Source organism: Bos grunniens, chromosome 3 (assembly GCF_055505025.1).
Source record: "Bos grunniens cultivar Pamir isolate PY7600 chromosome 3, Bosgru_T2T1.0, whole genome shotgun sequence".
Taxonomy (NCBI): Eukaryota; Metazoa; Chordata; class Mammalia; order Artiodactyla; family Bovidae; genus Bos; species Bos grunniens.
This window is the reverse complement of record NC_141167.1, coordinates 75,518,183-75,532,796: the sequence shown is the minus strand read 5'-3', so window position 1 is coordinate 75,532,796 and position 14,614 is coordinate 75,518,183. Positions and strand designations below refer to the sequence as shown.

At 37.0% G+C, this 14,614-nt stretch overlaps 1 protein-coding gene across 1 annotated transcript in view; it reads left to right on the top strand.

Annotated features, from left to right (window-relative positions):
- Window positions 1-14,614, top strand: part of DPYD (dihydropyrimidine dehydrogenase) — a 927,694-nt gene that overhangs the window by 415,122 nt on the left and 497,958 nt on the right. The window contains exon 12 of the mRNA XM_086391370.1: window positions 11,180-11,364. Within this exon, the coding sequence (XP_086247496.1) occupies window positions 11,180-11,364 (185 nt within the window). The remainder of the gene's footprint in view (window positions 1-11,179; window positions 11,365-14,614) is intronic.

Genomic DNA, 14,614 nt, shown 5'->3' with positions numbered 1-14,614 from the left:
TCTAATTATGTTGACAGTAGGACTGCAGGATAATTTATTCATATTTTAATCCAAAGTACCCAGCAGTCTCAAGGGGTCACTGAATGAATGGATAAATGGATGAATGAAGAGATGGATAAATGTTGGGATGAACAGAATGAAATGATTGCTTTATTCTAAATGCCCCTACAGAAAATTCAAGGTAAAGACAAGAACATTTGAAAGTGATGTTTATGTTAAGTGTCACATGAAGACCGGCAGTCCTCCTTCTGTTGAGGCAATGGTTAGATGCTGGCCACTGTCACTTGCATAGAAACTAGTAACCTTCTCACTGGTCACCCTGCATTTACTCTTTCTTCCTTGTAATCCTATCAGAATCAGCTTTATAAACAGAAATTACATCATTTCGTCCCCCTGTTCCAAACCCTCCAGTGGTTTCCTACTTTATTTAGAATGAAATACATAAAACAAATCAATTCTACTTTGTCCTACTTTATTTAGAATAAAATCCTTCCCAGCTTCTGAAGCCCTCCTCGATCAGCCTCTGCCTGTCTCTTGGCCTCCTGTCTTCTCGCTTGCTTCCTTCTACCCACATAAAGTCTCCCTTCAGCTCTCCAAATGCATCAACTTCCGCTCATTCTAACTCCTCTGTAATGGTTCCCTCTGCCTGGAGTGATCTGCCTCAAGGTCCTCACCTGCAATTCCTGTCTTATCCTTTATGTATTAGCTCAGATGTCATCTCATCAAGAATCGTCTGTGCCCCTGCATCCCCACCATGATCTACAGTACCTCTTCTACTTCTCAGTCCCCTCCCCACATAACACTCTCATTCATGTCATTCTCTTCATAGCCATTTTCACCATCATTTGGTTCACTTATTTACTTTTATTTATTTTATATTCTGCCAACTGAAATGTACATCATACAAGGACAGGTCCCTTATCTGTGCTTTACTACAGTGCCTACAGCTGGATTTACTACACAGTAGATAATAAATAAATATTTGCTAATAGAATGAATGAATGCAAGCTACTACCTTAATTTTTCCCCATGCAGTCATTATTAAACTCCCAGAAGACTATCCTGTATGCACTGCCTTGCTGTCTTTGCCAGATCTTTTCTCCTTAACCCCTTTTATTCTGATTTTCGCCTTCATCATTTATCTACAAAAGTCCTCTTTTTACTGCTCATTGACCTCCAGATCCTCAAATCTAGTTATCTACCTTACATTTCTCTTGTATTTGGCATTTCTTAAAATTACCACTTCTTGGCTCATGTGACAAAGAAATACCTTGATCTTCATGAAACTCTGATGATTCCTCTTCTGGCTTTAGCTCAGGTAGTGATTGCTACCACTTTAAAAATAAATGGTTCATTCTATTTTTACCCAGACTTGTGCTCTTTCTCTAAGAACTTCTTCCATCCTATGACTATATCTAATCTTAAGTTGTAGGGCCCTCTCCTAAGGTTTAGGTATTTATCTCCAAATGCCCATAAAGAACTCCATGTATTCCCACTTAGAACAGCAACAGTGGCTTGTAGTTAGGTTCAAATTATGAGATAGTAATCTGTGTAACTTAGCTCAGTCTCAGTTTCCTAACTATAAAATTAAAATAATACCTCTTCTGTGAAAATACAAAGAGATAACATGAGTTGACTCGTCCAGAACCAGCTACATGTTCCTGGGGGCACTCAATAATTGTTTGTCATTATTATCATCACAAATTCTATTTAATATATAGCCTTTGTCAGTACCAAAGGTATTTATTGACTACATAGTAATACAATCAATACTCTATAGAGAACCTATATTTTTGACTTTTGCATTTACTTACGTGCTAAAATTGTTTAAAATAAATTCTATTGTATGTTTTAAATTTGCACTGAAATCTGCCTGCAGCCGATTGACAAGGAAAAAAAGTCATAAGATGGATATCAAAAAATAACATTAATGAGCTGCTAAAGCTAAAATTACAGGAACTTATGAAATTGGTTAAACATAAAAACCATTAAACTGTTTACTGAAGCTTCACAGATATACTGCAGCTAATGAGCATTTCTGCTATTTAAATAAGCCCAAATTGAACACACATTACATGGATACATAATTAGTCATGGCAGTCAAACACACATAGACTTACTTTTAAAGCTCTATTTAGGGAATCTTTTCCATTTGATTTATTTTGTTAATTAAAATATTTTTCAGTATTCACTTATATTTTAATAATATTGTTTTCACAAGTAGTGTAATTTACTTCTGGCTTTCTATTTGTTTTTATTTATGCTTTAAATGCAGCAAATGAAGATTTTATATTAAACATTTTTTAACCCCTTTCTGTAATTATTTCTAACACTTGATGATATCATTCAACATTTTAAAAAGTTCTTTCACTGAGAAGTTATATAAAATATTTCAGTAGCCTTTCCACTTTTTTTCACTGTCTCCTAATTATCAAGAGGTATTAAGCACCCAAATGTGCATAGAATTATGATGATTATAGTCCAAATCAGATTAAAGGATGGTCTATTCCTTCAAGGAGTTTGTAGTCTTAAGTAGATGGTATCATTGAATATAAATAAGCAAATCAAAGTGCAGCATTTGGGAATCCAACAGAGAATTTGAAAACAATCCCCATATATTTTCTTCAAGGACACTGACCTCCTTGAGAGATCTCTTCCAGAGAAAATGAAATCAAATCTTCAAGGAGTTTAGTGTTTTAAATAGATGGAATTATTGCAGAGGAATAAGCAAATCAAGGTGAAGTGCTTAGGCAATTTTAATTCTGAATTGATTAGTTGGTCAGTTTAGGAAATGAGAAGGAGACTCCCTGTAGAATACAACTAAAACAAAAGGAGTTGCTACAGGCTATTATTGACATCTATCTTTTGTATTTAATTTGGGGAGCCTAAGCTTATCCTGGGCAAGGAAGGAAAGAAAATTAAATGTGTACTTTTATATTGTCTGAGTTCTACAAGCATATCCAAATGAACATTTTTTTTTTAAAAATATAGCAGTGGATAATTCAAATAGTTAAATCAATCAAAAGATATTAGCCAAGTGCCTATTCTACTTGTCAGTGTAATTGTCATATAGAGTTTTTCTTTGTTGCTGTTTAATTGCTAAGTCCTGTCCAACTCTTTGAAACCCCCATGAACTGTAACCTGCCAGGCTCCTCTGGATATGGGATTTTCCAGGCAAGAATACTGTAGTGGGTTGCCATTTCCTTGTGCAGAGGATCTTCCCAACCCAGAGATCGAACATGTATCTCCTGCTTAGCAGGCAGATTCTTTACCACTGAGCCACTTGAGAAGCCCAGACACCTTTAGAAGCTTTATTTTTAAAGGGAAATATTTGGGCTTCTTCTCTATAATGAACTGACTCTCAAATTGTGGAAATAAGACCTACAAGAAAAATAATCACTGTCTCTTCAACTCCAATCTGCTTCATTTTAGTTATTCCCATTGTTCCCAGAAGAAGAAGAAGAAGGTGCCATTGCCTTCTCCCATTGTTCGGAGAAGGCAATGGCATCCCACTCCAGTACTCTTGCCTGGAAAATCCTGTGGGTGGAGGAGCCTGGTAGGCTGCAGTCCATGGGGTCGTGAAGAGTCGGACAAAACTAGCGACTTCACTTTCATGCATTGGAGAAGGAAATGACAACCCACTCCAGTGTTCTTACATGGAGAATCCCAGGGACGGGGTAGCCTGGTGGGCTGCCGTCTATGGGGTCGCACAGAGTCGGATACGACTGAAGTGAGTTAGCAGCATTGTTACCAGTAGAGAGACGGTTTTTGGTCTATCCCTGGCTTTTTCTTGCCCTCACACCAAGGGTCAGTGGCAAGAAGAGCTGGGAAGTGAGAAATAACTGGTTTCATAGGAGCTGGTCTTGGACAGAGAAGCCTGGCATGCTGCAGTCCATGGGGTCACAAAGAGTCGGACACGACTGAGTGGCTAAACTGATATACTGACTTTGCCATCTCTTAGCTGTATTTAGGATGCTACTAATAATACCTAACTTAAAGAATTGTGTTGTGATCTAAATGAGATTACTGTATGGAAACATCCAGAATCGGATATGTCTGCCATACACAAGGGATCAATAAATGCTAATTGCTTTTCTTGGTCTTCATTAGGTGAGGATGATGTGAATGAGATGTAGGAAGTAACTAGGAGAGAGTTTCTTTCTGTTCAGTTGTTAGTATATGGTAATTGGCCACATAATAAGATGATTGGAGAGAAAAGATTGAAAAATTATACCAAAATTAAGGCCTATTTCCAGGTTTTTGTTTTTTGGTAAAGGAGAATAGAAAAAAACAGCAGTAAAGGTTAAAGTGTGATCATGGAGGCACATGGAAAAGCAGGAAGTGTGGTGTCATTGAAGCCTAGATAAGGGACTTTTATGAGGAGGAAGTGGTTATCTGTTGAGAGCTCCTGAGAAGTCAAGGAAGGCAGTCCCATGCTTAGGTTGAGACAGTTGAGGCACTGAACTGCCTTTGCATGATCTTGTGCCTAAAGACCTTCTTAAATCCTACTATTTGGATGCCTCACCCCAGCTCACCCTAGTCCTGGTCCTGAACTGGGCCGATCACTGGAAGAGTCGCTGGCTATGGCCCTCTGGATCATCATAGTGAAGAGAGTTTCAGTGAAGCTTTGGTGGTCACAATGAGAAGGAGACATGAAAAACCAAGCTTACTGATAATCACTTGTAAAATGTGAAAGGCCCAGAGGAAGCTGTTGAACTGGGTTTTAGATGTGATGATTTAGGAGGGACAGTAGAACATCCACATTGGAATCTCTAACCAGGCAGATGGGAGTGTCAGAATAAAAAAGTGGAAGGTAGCATTTGAAGTCACTTCCAGAGAGATGAAGTTTAAAGACAGAAGTGAAGTGAAGTGAAGTCGCTCAGTCGTGTCCGACTTTTTGCTACCCCATGGACTGCATGACTATAATTTCTGATGCAGTGAAGTGTAGCAGATGATGTTTGAGAGCTACAAAGAGGAGGAGGATGAGATGAGGCGTAGCCAGATGGAGCCCATGGACAGTTTAAAAAGAATGAGAGCCCAGATAGAGTAGCATTCTGCAAATCAGAGAAAGAGATCAAAATTAACATGATTCAGCTAATGGGTGCTATAGAAAGGGAAAAGCGAGGAGGACTGAGGTCATGGAATTTGGTGACAATAAACACCATATTTTCATAAGAGGGATAAACTGAAAGGAATAATTGGGTGGTGAAAAAGGTAGGAAGTCAGTGTAAAGAAATTAGATAGAAGAAGATGTGAGAATTGCAGTGAGAAGAGAGACCCAGGTTATTCAACCTAGGGCTTCCCTGATAGCTCAGTTGGTAAAGAATCCACCTGCAATGCAGGAGACCCCAGTTAGATTCCTAGGTTGGAAAGATCCACTGGAGAAGGGATAGGCTACCCTCTCCAGTATTCTTGGGCTTCCCTTGTGGCTCAGCTGGTAAGAGTCCGCTTGCAATGCCGGAGACCTGGGTTCAATCCCTGGGTTGGGAAGAGCTCCTGGAGAAGGGAAAAGCTACCCATGCCAGTACCCTGGCCTGGAGAATTTCATGGATTGTAATGGTTCATGGGGTCGCAAAGAGTTGGACACTACTGAGCAGCTTTCACTTTCATTCAACGTAGGAGGTGACAGAGGAGAATAAGAGAAAGATGATACTCTAAAAAGAACCAGAGTTACTTGAAGTCCAAGAAGGGGAGGAAGGTAAAGTATCAAGGTTGACTCTTAAGGGGTTTACAGAAAGAAGTTGATGAACCTTCATTGTTCTCTCCCTCGTGTTTGGGAATGGACTGCATATTGATTCGAATACTTAGAGGAAGAGGGAGATGTGAGGACAGAGCTCATGCCTTCGGGACTTGATATTCTTAGGCATTCTGTGGTTCTGTCCCCTCCTCACCCCAGCTTATTCTATTTAAACAGTTCTGATATCCTGGCCCTGTAATTAGAATTTATTTGCTCTTGCTGATATTTTGTTTTCAGCTCTGATTTACTGAGGTTATTGCCTCAGCTTGTCTTTTTGTTTCATTGTGCTTTGGTCCTATTGGCTAAGAGGTTATGTAAAATTAAACAACAAGCACATAGATGAATTCATCTGTTTTCAAGATATCATTTTCTTATAAATGTTGGAATTTTTTTTATTCCCCCCATTGTTTTATAGCATCTCAAATTCACTGAAAAATACTAATAATCCTTCTTCATTATAATTTCTGTTGTATTGTTTTATTGTTTATGGAGAATTAATTTATATTTATGTACTAAAATATAACATCTTTGACATCTTTTTATAAACACTGAGAAATATACTTGTCATATGCTCACGGGTTTCTCTTCTACATATATGACAGCACAGCTACATCAGTTTAATTGACCTTGGCAATCTGCATCTGCTAGTGATGTGTCCCTCAGGGAGGGTTTCTGCAATTTTAAGCTGTGGCTTATTGAAGAACTTGTGTGTCACAATACAATTAAGTCTATATAAAAAAATCATTTCATGCATAACATTAAGTTGACTAAAAGTTCCTATTTCAAAACCGTTTCTTGTTTTAAAGCTACCTCAGAGTGTCTTTGTTTTTTAAATCAGCTCATTGGAACATAGTAGTAATTAAAGCCGAAAATTAACATAAATCTTGAATGTTTGGTATGAATAAAGGATGTTTTTGTTCCTTTTAAAGACTGCATAAAATTCCAGGCACCATATCATTTAACACATTTCTCTCCCATTTGCAGAATAATATAGGCTGTGAATAAGCACATTTTGGGATTCTTTTTCAAGTTCTTTTTCTGTTCATCTACGGAGCTACCAGGGCATATGCTGCAGTCTCCAGCAAGATGCAATCTCACGAAAATCTGTGGGGAAACTGTGTATGATTGTAACAGAAAATCCCACTCTACCCACCCCCATTATTTTATAAACAAGAAAGAAAATAATACAATCCTTCTATTAATATTCATTTAACACTTCACAGGAAATGACAAGCAGTTATTTGGTTTGCAAATGTAAATATACATTTTTCATCCACTTATGCTTTCACTCTTTCCAAGCCAGATAAAGGCAGAACAGAAGATATCCTTCTGAGACTTATTTTTATTGTATCCCAAGTTAGACGTATCAGCAGAGATGTAAGGCGTATCAGCTGTGAGGAGTTCATAGAAGGATGGTTACAATGACGATGAAAGTCTCCCTCGTAAGAAGCAGCTAAATAAATGAACTCCTTTCTGACAAATTATGAATAAAAGCACATGTAGTTTTTTTCACTGAATCTTTAATTTGCATTCTAACTTAAATACTTTGGAGCTTTAAAAGTATGATTAAATGATGGAAATAACTGCTGTCTTTCAAAAGAGTCATTGAAATTGTGAAAAAGTGTTACTTGGATCCGCAGTATCCAAGTGTTACTTGGATCCAGTCAGAATCAACAAAATTTCAGAAAATTAATGATCCCCCCTCTTTCTCTCTGTCTCTTTCTTTCTCTCTCTCTACCTCTCATGCTTAAATATTGAGTCTATTGTGCTTATAGGGAAATGATCCTAATTATCTGCTGCTCTAGTTGTAATGAACAGTCATTCTTGTGTTAGCTGCTTAGTGCCACTGATAGAAAACATTTCTGACTCACTTAAGGGTCACTTATATTCTTATAAGCTGTCCATGCTCTACTTTTTCAATGATAAAGTTTGTCCAAATGATAAAGGACAAGTTGAACTATTAGATATTAAAATGCAAAGAAACGATTTTTATTTTGATTGATGTAAGTTTTGCTATACTATTTCATAACAGCATAACCAAATGCTTGGTCTCTCATTGCGTTCTATTTATTTATTAAATGAACCTATGGACATTTTAAACTTGAAGGCCTCTAAAAAAGAGTAGGGGGGAATTAAATAGATGATTTTTAAAAGAGAGCTGAGATAATTTTAATATGAGACATAAATCCTCTTTTGGAATAGAGTATCAGGAAATTATTTGATTATTTATGAGGTTAGTTGGATGTTACAAATGATAGAATATAATTAAAACAGTTTGTAGTCAGATCTAAGACTTTAAGTTATAATTGAATCAAATATTGAGGAAAGAGAGCATAATTTAAAAAGTAAACATGAGTATATATGAATGTCTAGAGACATAAAATAATACAATGTGTATCTAATGGAAAGACCTGTGAATAGAATTAGTGCTTTTGAATTCACAAATACATATTCCTAGGTTGATTTATAGTGTTGGTGCTAAATATTTTAAGAAATGCAATAATTACTTATTAAACTTCTAGTAACATCTCCTGACTATTTATTGACTGAATTAGTAATGGCACTCTAATATTAAAGTGAATCATACCATGTGCATTAAATCATAAAAAAGTATAAAACACATTACTCATGAATTTCACTTTAATTCAAGCATTTATTCAGCACCTACTATTTACAATTCACTGAGCTTGAATAGATTCAAATTTTGTGAGACCTGAAGCCTATATAATTTGAGGGCTTTTCTATAAAAAAAGAAAAAAATTGCAAATTCAAATTTAGGTCTTGAAAGAGGCCCATGCAAGTGAGGGACCCTGGAGCTTAATCTTCAATAACTTCACAGTGTATATGGCTTTGACTAATAGCTGCTGTGGGAAATCAAAGATAACTAAGGCATAATCCCTGCCTTGCTCAAGCTTAAAGTGAAATCTGTGCTAACCTTCAAGAGTATTCCTATAAAAAATGAGAAAAATGTATAAAAAGGCTTTGATCTCCTAGTGAAATAGTTTCGAATTCCTTCTCATTTAAAAATCATCTTTATTTCATATTCTATACAGGACAAGGTTGTATCAAAGTCTTGGACAAATAAGGTCATTTCTTATACAGGAGAATTATTTTTTATCTCTTGCATATGTTTATGCTTATCTATGGGACTTCCCTGATAGCTCCGTTGGTAGAGAATCTGCCTGCAATGCAGGAGACCCTGGTTCGATTCCTGGGTCAGGAAGATCCCCTGGAGAAGAGATCGGCTACCTGCTCCAGTATTCTTGGGCTTCCCTTGTGGCTATACCATTCAATGATGGTGTGTTAACAGTTACCTTTATTATAATAAGTTGAACAGATGAGTCATGCTCACTATCAAAGTTTTGAAACTTAGGTAACTGTCAACAGATGGTAGTGATGATCTTTTATGCAATAGGGAACAAATGTTAAGGTTTCTTTCCATGTGACCTTTAAAAACATTAGAAAAATCTTCTCATAATGCCATCCTGCATTGAAAATAATTATATGTATATTAAATTTTGCTCTCAATGAAAGGTGAATTTGCATCAGAGATACAAACAGTAGATTTTTAAATAAAAACCTGAGCATGATGGCATTGACCCATCTACTAATTTATTCATCCATCCATCCATCAATCCATTCATCTATCCATTGAATTGAGTGTCTTCCGTGTTTTAAGTGGTATACTAGGCTTGGTGACACAGTGGTAAGCACCACAGCATGGATATATTCTTGTTCTCATGGAACCTACAGTCTTGTGGAGAAAGCACAATCAAAAACAACAACAAAAAAAACAATAGTCCCTTAATGGTTTTCTAGAATTCTAATCTGTTTCAAGCAGAAAGCTACAAACATGTACCAGAGTTTATTTTTATATTTTTTCTTTATTGTTCAGGAAAAAAAAAATTAGAATAACTTATTTTGTTTTTACACTTGGCTATTTAATTTTGAACTTAAATTGTCAGTCTATTCAACAACTAACTTTTGTGCTCCAAGAACTTCTATTATCTTCTCCCTTAGTTTGAAGTGAAGTGAAGTGAAGTAAAGTTGCTCAGTCGTGTCCAACTCTTTGTGACCCCATGGACTGTAGCCTACCGGGCTCCTCCGTCCATGGAATTTTCCAGGCAAGAATACTGGAATGGGTTGCCATTTCCTTCTCCAGGGGAACTTCCCGACCCAGGGATCGAACCCGGGTCTCCTGCATTGTAGGCAGATACTTACCGTCTGAGCCACAAGGGAAGCCGTTAGTTTACATAGTTATATTTTCTTTTCAATTACAGTAAAGAATAGCTCCCTTTAGTATATCATGAGAACTTGTAGGGCTTTCCAGGTGGCACTAGTGGTGAAGAACCCACCTATCAATGCAGAAGACATAAGAAATGTGAGTTCAATCCCTGGGTCAGGAAGATCAGCTAGAGAAGGGCATGGCAACCCACTCCAGTATTCTTGCCTGAAGAATCCCATGGACAGAGAAGCCTGGTGGGCTACACTCCATAGGTTGGCAAAGAGTTGGACATGACTAAGGTGACTTAGTACATACACAGACACACGAGAAGCTCTGCTTAAAATTTATCACATGAATATCTGAAAAGAACATTTTATCTTAAACATTGGCTCAGTTTGCTCCATCATATATGGTACGATCTACCTTTCTTCATTTCTTCTCTAGATCAACTTCTTATCTAACTTACTTTCTTTCATCTCTTCCAAATATCCAGATCATGTGTCTAGTCAACTTCTTTAGAAATTTTTTCTTAATGGGATTCAATTTCTCCCTTTTTCTGATATGTTTAAATTCATTGGGACACAGCATATTTAGCAGAAAATTTAAATCTCTTTTACAGAGAAATTTCCCCAAAGAACTAATGTTAATGTTTGCATTTGTTGATTTTTGCTGGCTAATTTTAACTGTATTCTTGATTCATTAAATCACCTAACATTAAATGTAAAAATCTTGATGAAAATGTATAAGATTTTTTCTTGTTTATAAAACTTTCTGTGAAAGGAAGATATTGGCAATTGACTCAAATTCATAATATAACTTACACCGGTGTTACACAGAAATAAATTTGGGGTCATATAAGTAATAAATTTTGTGAAAATAATGGTTATGGACAAAGTTTTAGAAATGCTTTTTATAACATTTATAATGTTTAAAGGACTGTAGTCTCCCATTTTGTCTAAGATTCTTAGACAAAAATACCAGATCTGAAATATTGCCTGTATCTATACATGTGAGTTTTATTTTGAGTTGATTAAGTCAGTACACTTTGAATGTATTGTTAACTCAGATATTTCATTAACTTTCCATTTTTATGGTTCATTAAAAACAGTTTTTTGAATCCCTTGAATAATAATTAAACCATAATTTTTCTTAATTTTCAAATTATTGTTATGTGTTGCACAAATTAGTCATTGCTTGCTTTCTTTCACTTTTTGCAGTAAAAGAAGCCTTGAGCCCTATAAAATTTAACAGATGGGATCTCCCAGAAGTAGATCCAGAAACTATGCAAACCAGTGAGCCATGGGTGTTTGCAGGTGGTGATGTGGTTGGTATAGCCAACACTACAGTGGAAGCCGTGAATGATGGAAAGCAAGCCTCTTGGTACATTCACAGATATATACAGGTAGGCGTTTACCATCAAATTCAGTTAATTTTTTCCCAGTGGATTAGTACTTCATTTATCTTGGTTACTTATTCATATGAGCATTTCTATAAGGTGTATGGAGAAGGCAATGGCACCCCACTCCAGTCCTCTTGCCTGGAAAATCCCATGGATGGAGGAGCCTGGAGGGCTGCAGTCCATGGGGTCGCTGAGGGTTGGACACGACTGAGTGACTTCACTTTCACTTTTCACTTTCATGCATTGGAGAAGGAAATGGCAACCCACTCCAGTGTTCTTGCCTGGAGAATCCCAGGGACGGGGAAGCCTGGTGGGCTGCCATCTATGGGGTCGCACAGAGTTGGACACGACTGAAGTGACTTAGCAGCAGCAGCAGCAGCAGCAGCAGTATAGTTGTAAACCCTACTGGCTGTGCACTGAGACAAAAGTGTGATTTAGGAAGCAGTGTTTTTGCATGCATGCATGCTAAGTCACTTCAGTCGTGTCTGACTCTTTGAGATCTTATGGACTGTAACCTGCCAAGCTCCTCTGTCTATGTGATTCTGTAGGCAAGAATACGGAGTGAATTGCCACGCCCTCCTCCAGGCAATCTTCCCAACCCAAGGATAGAACCTGCATTTCTTATGTCTCCTGTATGGCTGGCACATTCTTTACCACTGAGCCACTGGGGAAGCTGTTCAGTGTTTTGGGGAGATGCATCGGTGGTGGTTTCCACTGCAGGCTCAGCAGCATCTGTATTTTGGAGTGTCCCCATGACCTCAGAAACACATAGCAGGAACAGTTCATGACAAGCACTGAGGATGGACTCCTGCTTTGGCTCTTTTTGCTTTTTCTGTCCTCAAACCTATCACCCTTTTTTGTGTTTCCTCATTCTTCTCTTCTTATATTCCTAGTATTCTCCCAGGGCACCCATGTGCTTAACTTCCTACTGTGTATCTCCAGTAGGAAATTCTGTCCATGGTCTCACTGGCTGCTAAACATCTTCACTTGTCTAAACAACATTTCAAATTCAGTACTCGACTTGTATATATATTTTACCTACACTTCAAACTCACTGCTTTTAAACCAAACACAACCTCCTAAACTTGTTTTACTTCCTGTATTTAAAATTTCTGATTCCTAGAGTCAAATCCTCTACATCAGTGGTCCTCAGACTCTGGATTCAGTTCAGTCCAGTCACTCAGTCATGTCTTTGCGACCCAATAGACTACAGCATGCCTGCTTTCCCTGTCCATCACCAACTCCCAGAGCATGCTCAAACTCACATCCATTGAGTCAGTGATGCTCTCCAACCATCTTATCCTCTGTTGTCCCCTTTTCCTCCTGCCTTCAATCTTTCCCAGCATCAGGGTCTTTCCCAGTGAGTCAGTTCTTCTCATCAGGAGGCGAAAATATTGGCGTTCCAGCTTCAGCGTCAGTCCATATTCAGGACTGATTTCCCTTAGGCTTGACTGGTTGGATTTTCTTGCTGCCCATGGGACTCTCAAGAGTCTTCTCCAACACCACAGTTCAAAAGCATCAATTCTTAGATGCTCAGCTTTCTTAATGGTTCAACTCTCATATCAATATATGATTACTGGAAAAAACATAGCTTTGACTATGTTTGACTATACAGACCTTTGTCAGTGAAGTAGTGTCTCTGCTTTTTAATATGCTATCTAGGTTTGTCATAGCTTTTCTTCCAAGGAGCAGACATCTTTAAATTTCATGGCTGCAGTCACCATCTATAGTGATTTTGGAGCCCAAGAAAATAAAGTCTGTTTCCATTAAAACATGGGGAAAACATTTGCCATGAATTGGCAGATGAAGTGATGGGACCGGATGCCTTGATCTTAGTTTTTTGAATGTTGAGTTTTAAACCAGATTTTTCACTCTCCTGTTTCACTTTCATCTAGAGGCTATATAGTTCTTCTGTGCTTTCTGCCATTTTCTTTCACTTTTTGGCAGAAAGCAAAGAGACTCTGGATTCCTCAGGCTAATAAAACTTTCAAAGTCAATTTGGAAACCAATATACTGTCGATGGCTTCTTATTTTGCTGAGTAATAGCATTAAAATAGAGATTCAAACACATGAAATTATATTTACTTTCATTTATTAACAGTCTACTTCATGAGAAAAGTAGGTAACAGCATAGTCTCAGAATAGAGTTATTTCTTAAGAAAACACAGTTGAAAGAGTTACACTAGTGTGCTGATACATATATTTTTTCTCGTAAAACAGTACAATTGTGTACACTCTTCTTTATGAGCTACTTATTTAAATTTCTTTTCTTCCCTCTCTCATATATACCTGGTCAACTTGATCCCTATAAAGACTTTCATAAACTTATTTTAATTTCATTATTTTTTGTGTGAAATACAATTTTTAGTTGACCAGACATGTCACTGACCAGTCTGTTAGCTCCTTGAAGAAATGAGAGTGGACTCAGGAGAAAAGGCTTCTGTGCTAGGCCAGCAAAAAACCTATTGAAGATGTGAATTCAGTTTGCAGAAGTGAAAATGATAGGAAGGAAGCAATGCTAAAGAGATTTGAAAAGGTAAAATTGAACACAGGCAAGTGGAGAATGGTTAGTGTTATTGTTTTCTATATATTTAAATCCATTTATAGCTTTTAAGATGACATAGAAAATATTTACTATACTTTTGGAGGTGGTAGTTTTATGGTGCTTCACAATTATCATTCAAAGGGATTCTTAAGAGTGTTTTTTAATTCATTATTATCTTTCTACTTTCCTAAATCTGATAAATGTGAACTGATAGAAATGAACAGTCATTTTACTTAGTTTCCACTTATTCATAAAAGATATAGACTCTTAAGTATGATGAAAAAAGTGCATATGATTTTAATATATATATATATATATATATAATTTCTAGCAATGATAGTTTTTAATATATAAAAATTAAAAATTAGTGACCAGTAAGCATTTTGGATTTGGCTGCAGGATTCAGATCCGTCAAACAAAGTATTGAATGGCACTTTAAAACAGAGTTAAAATGGAAGGTAGGTAAAATCTCTGTCAGGTAAAGTTAACACTTCCACCTTTCTGTGAGGGTGCTGGATACAAAGTGCTAGGCAATTATGAGAATAAAAAGGAATATACAGATGAAGTAGGATTTTTCTTTCTATACAGTCAGTATCTTAGTTCTGGCCTCTGTCACCTCTTAAAATTGTCTCCAGTTTCCTTCTGTCAAATTCAAGGCCCCTGTACTGAAGCCAGAGTTTTCTTTCTAGCATACAAGCTCTTCATTTA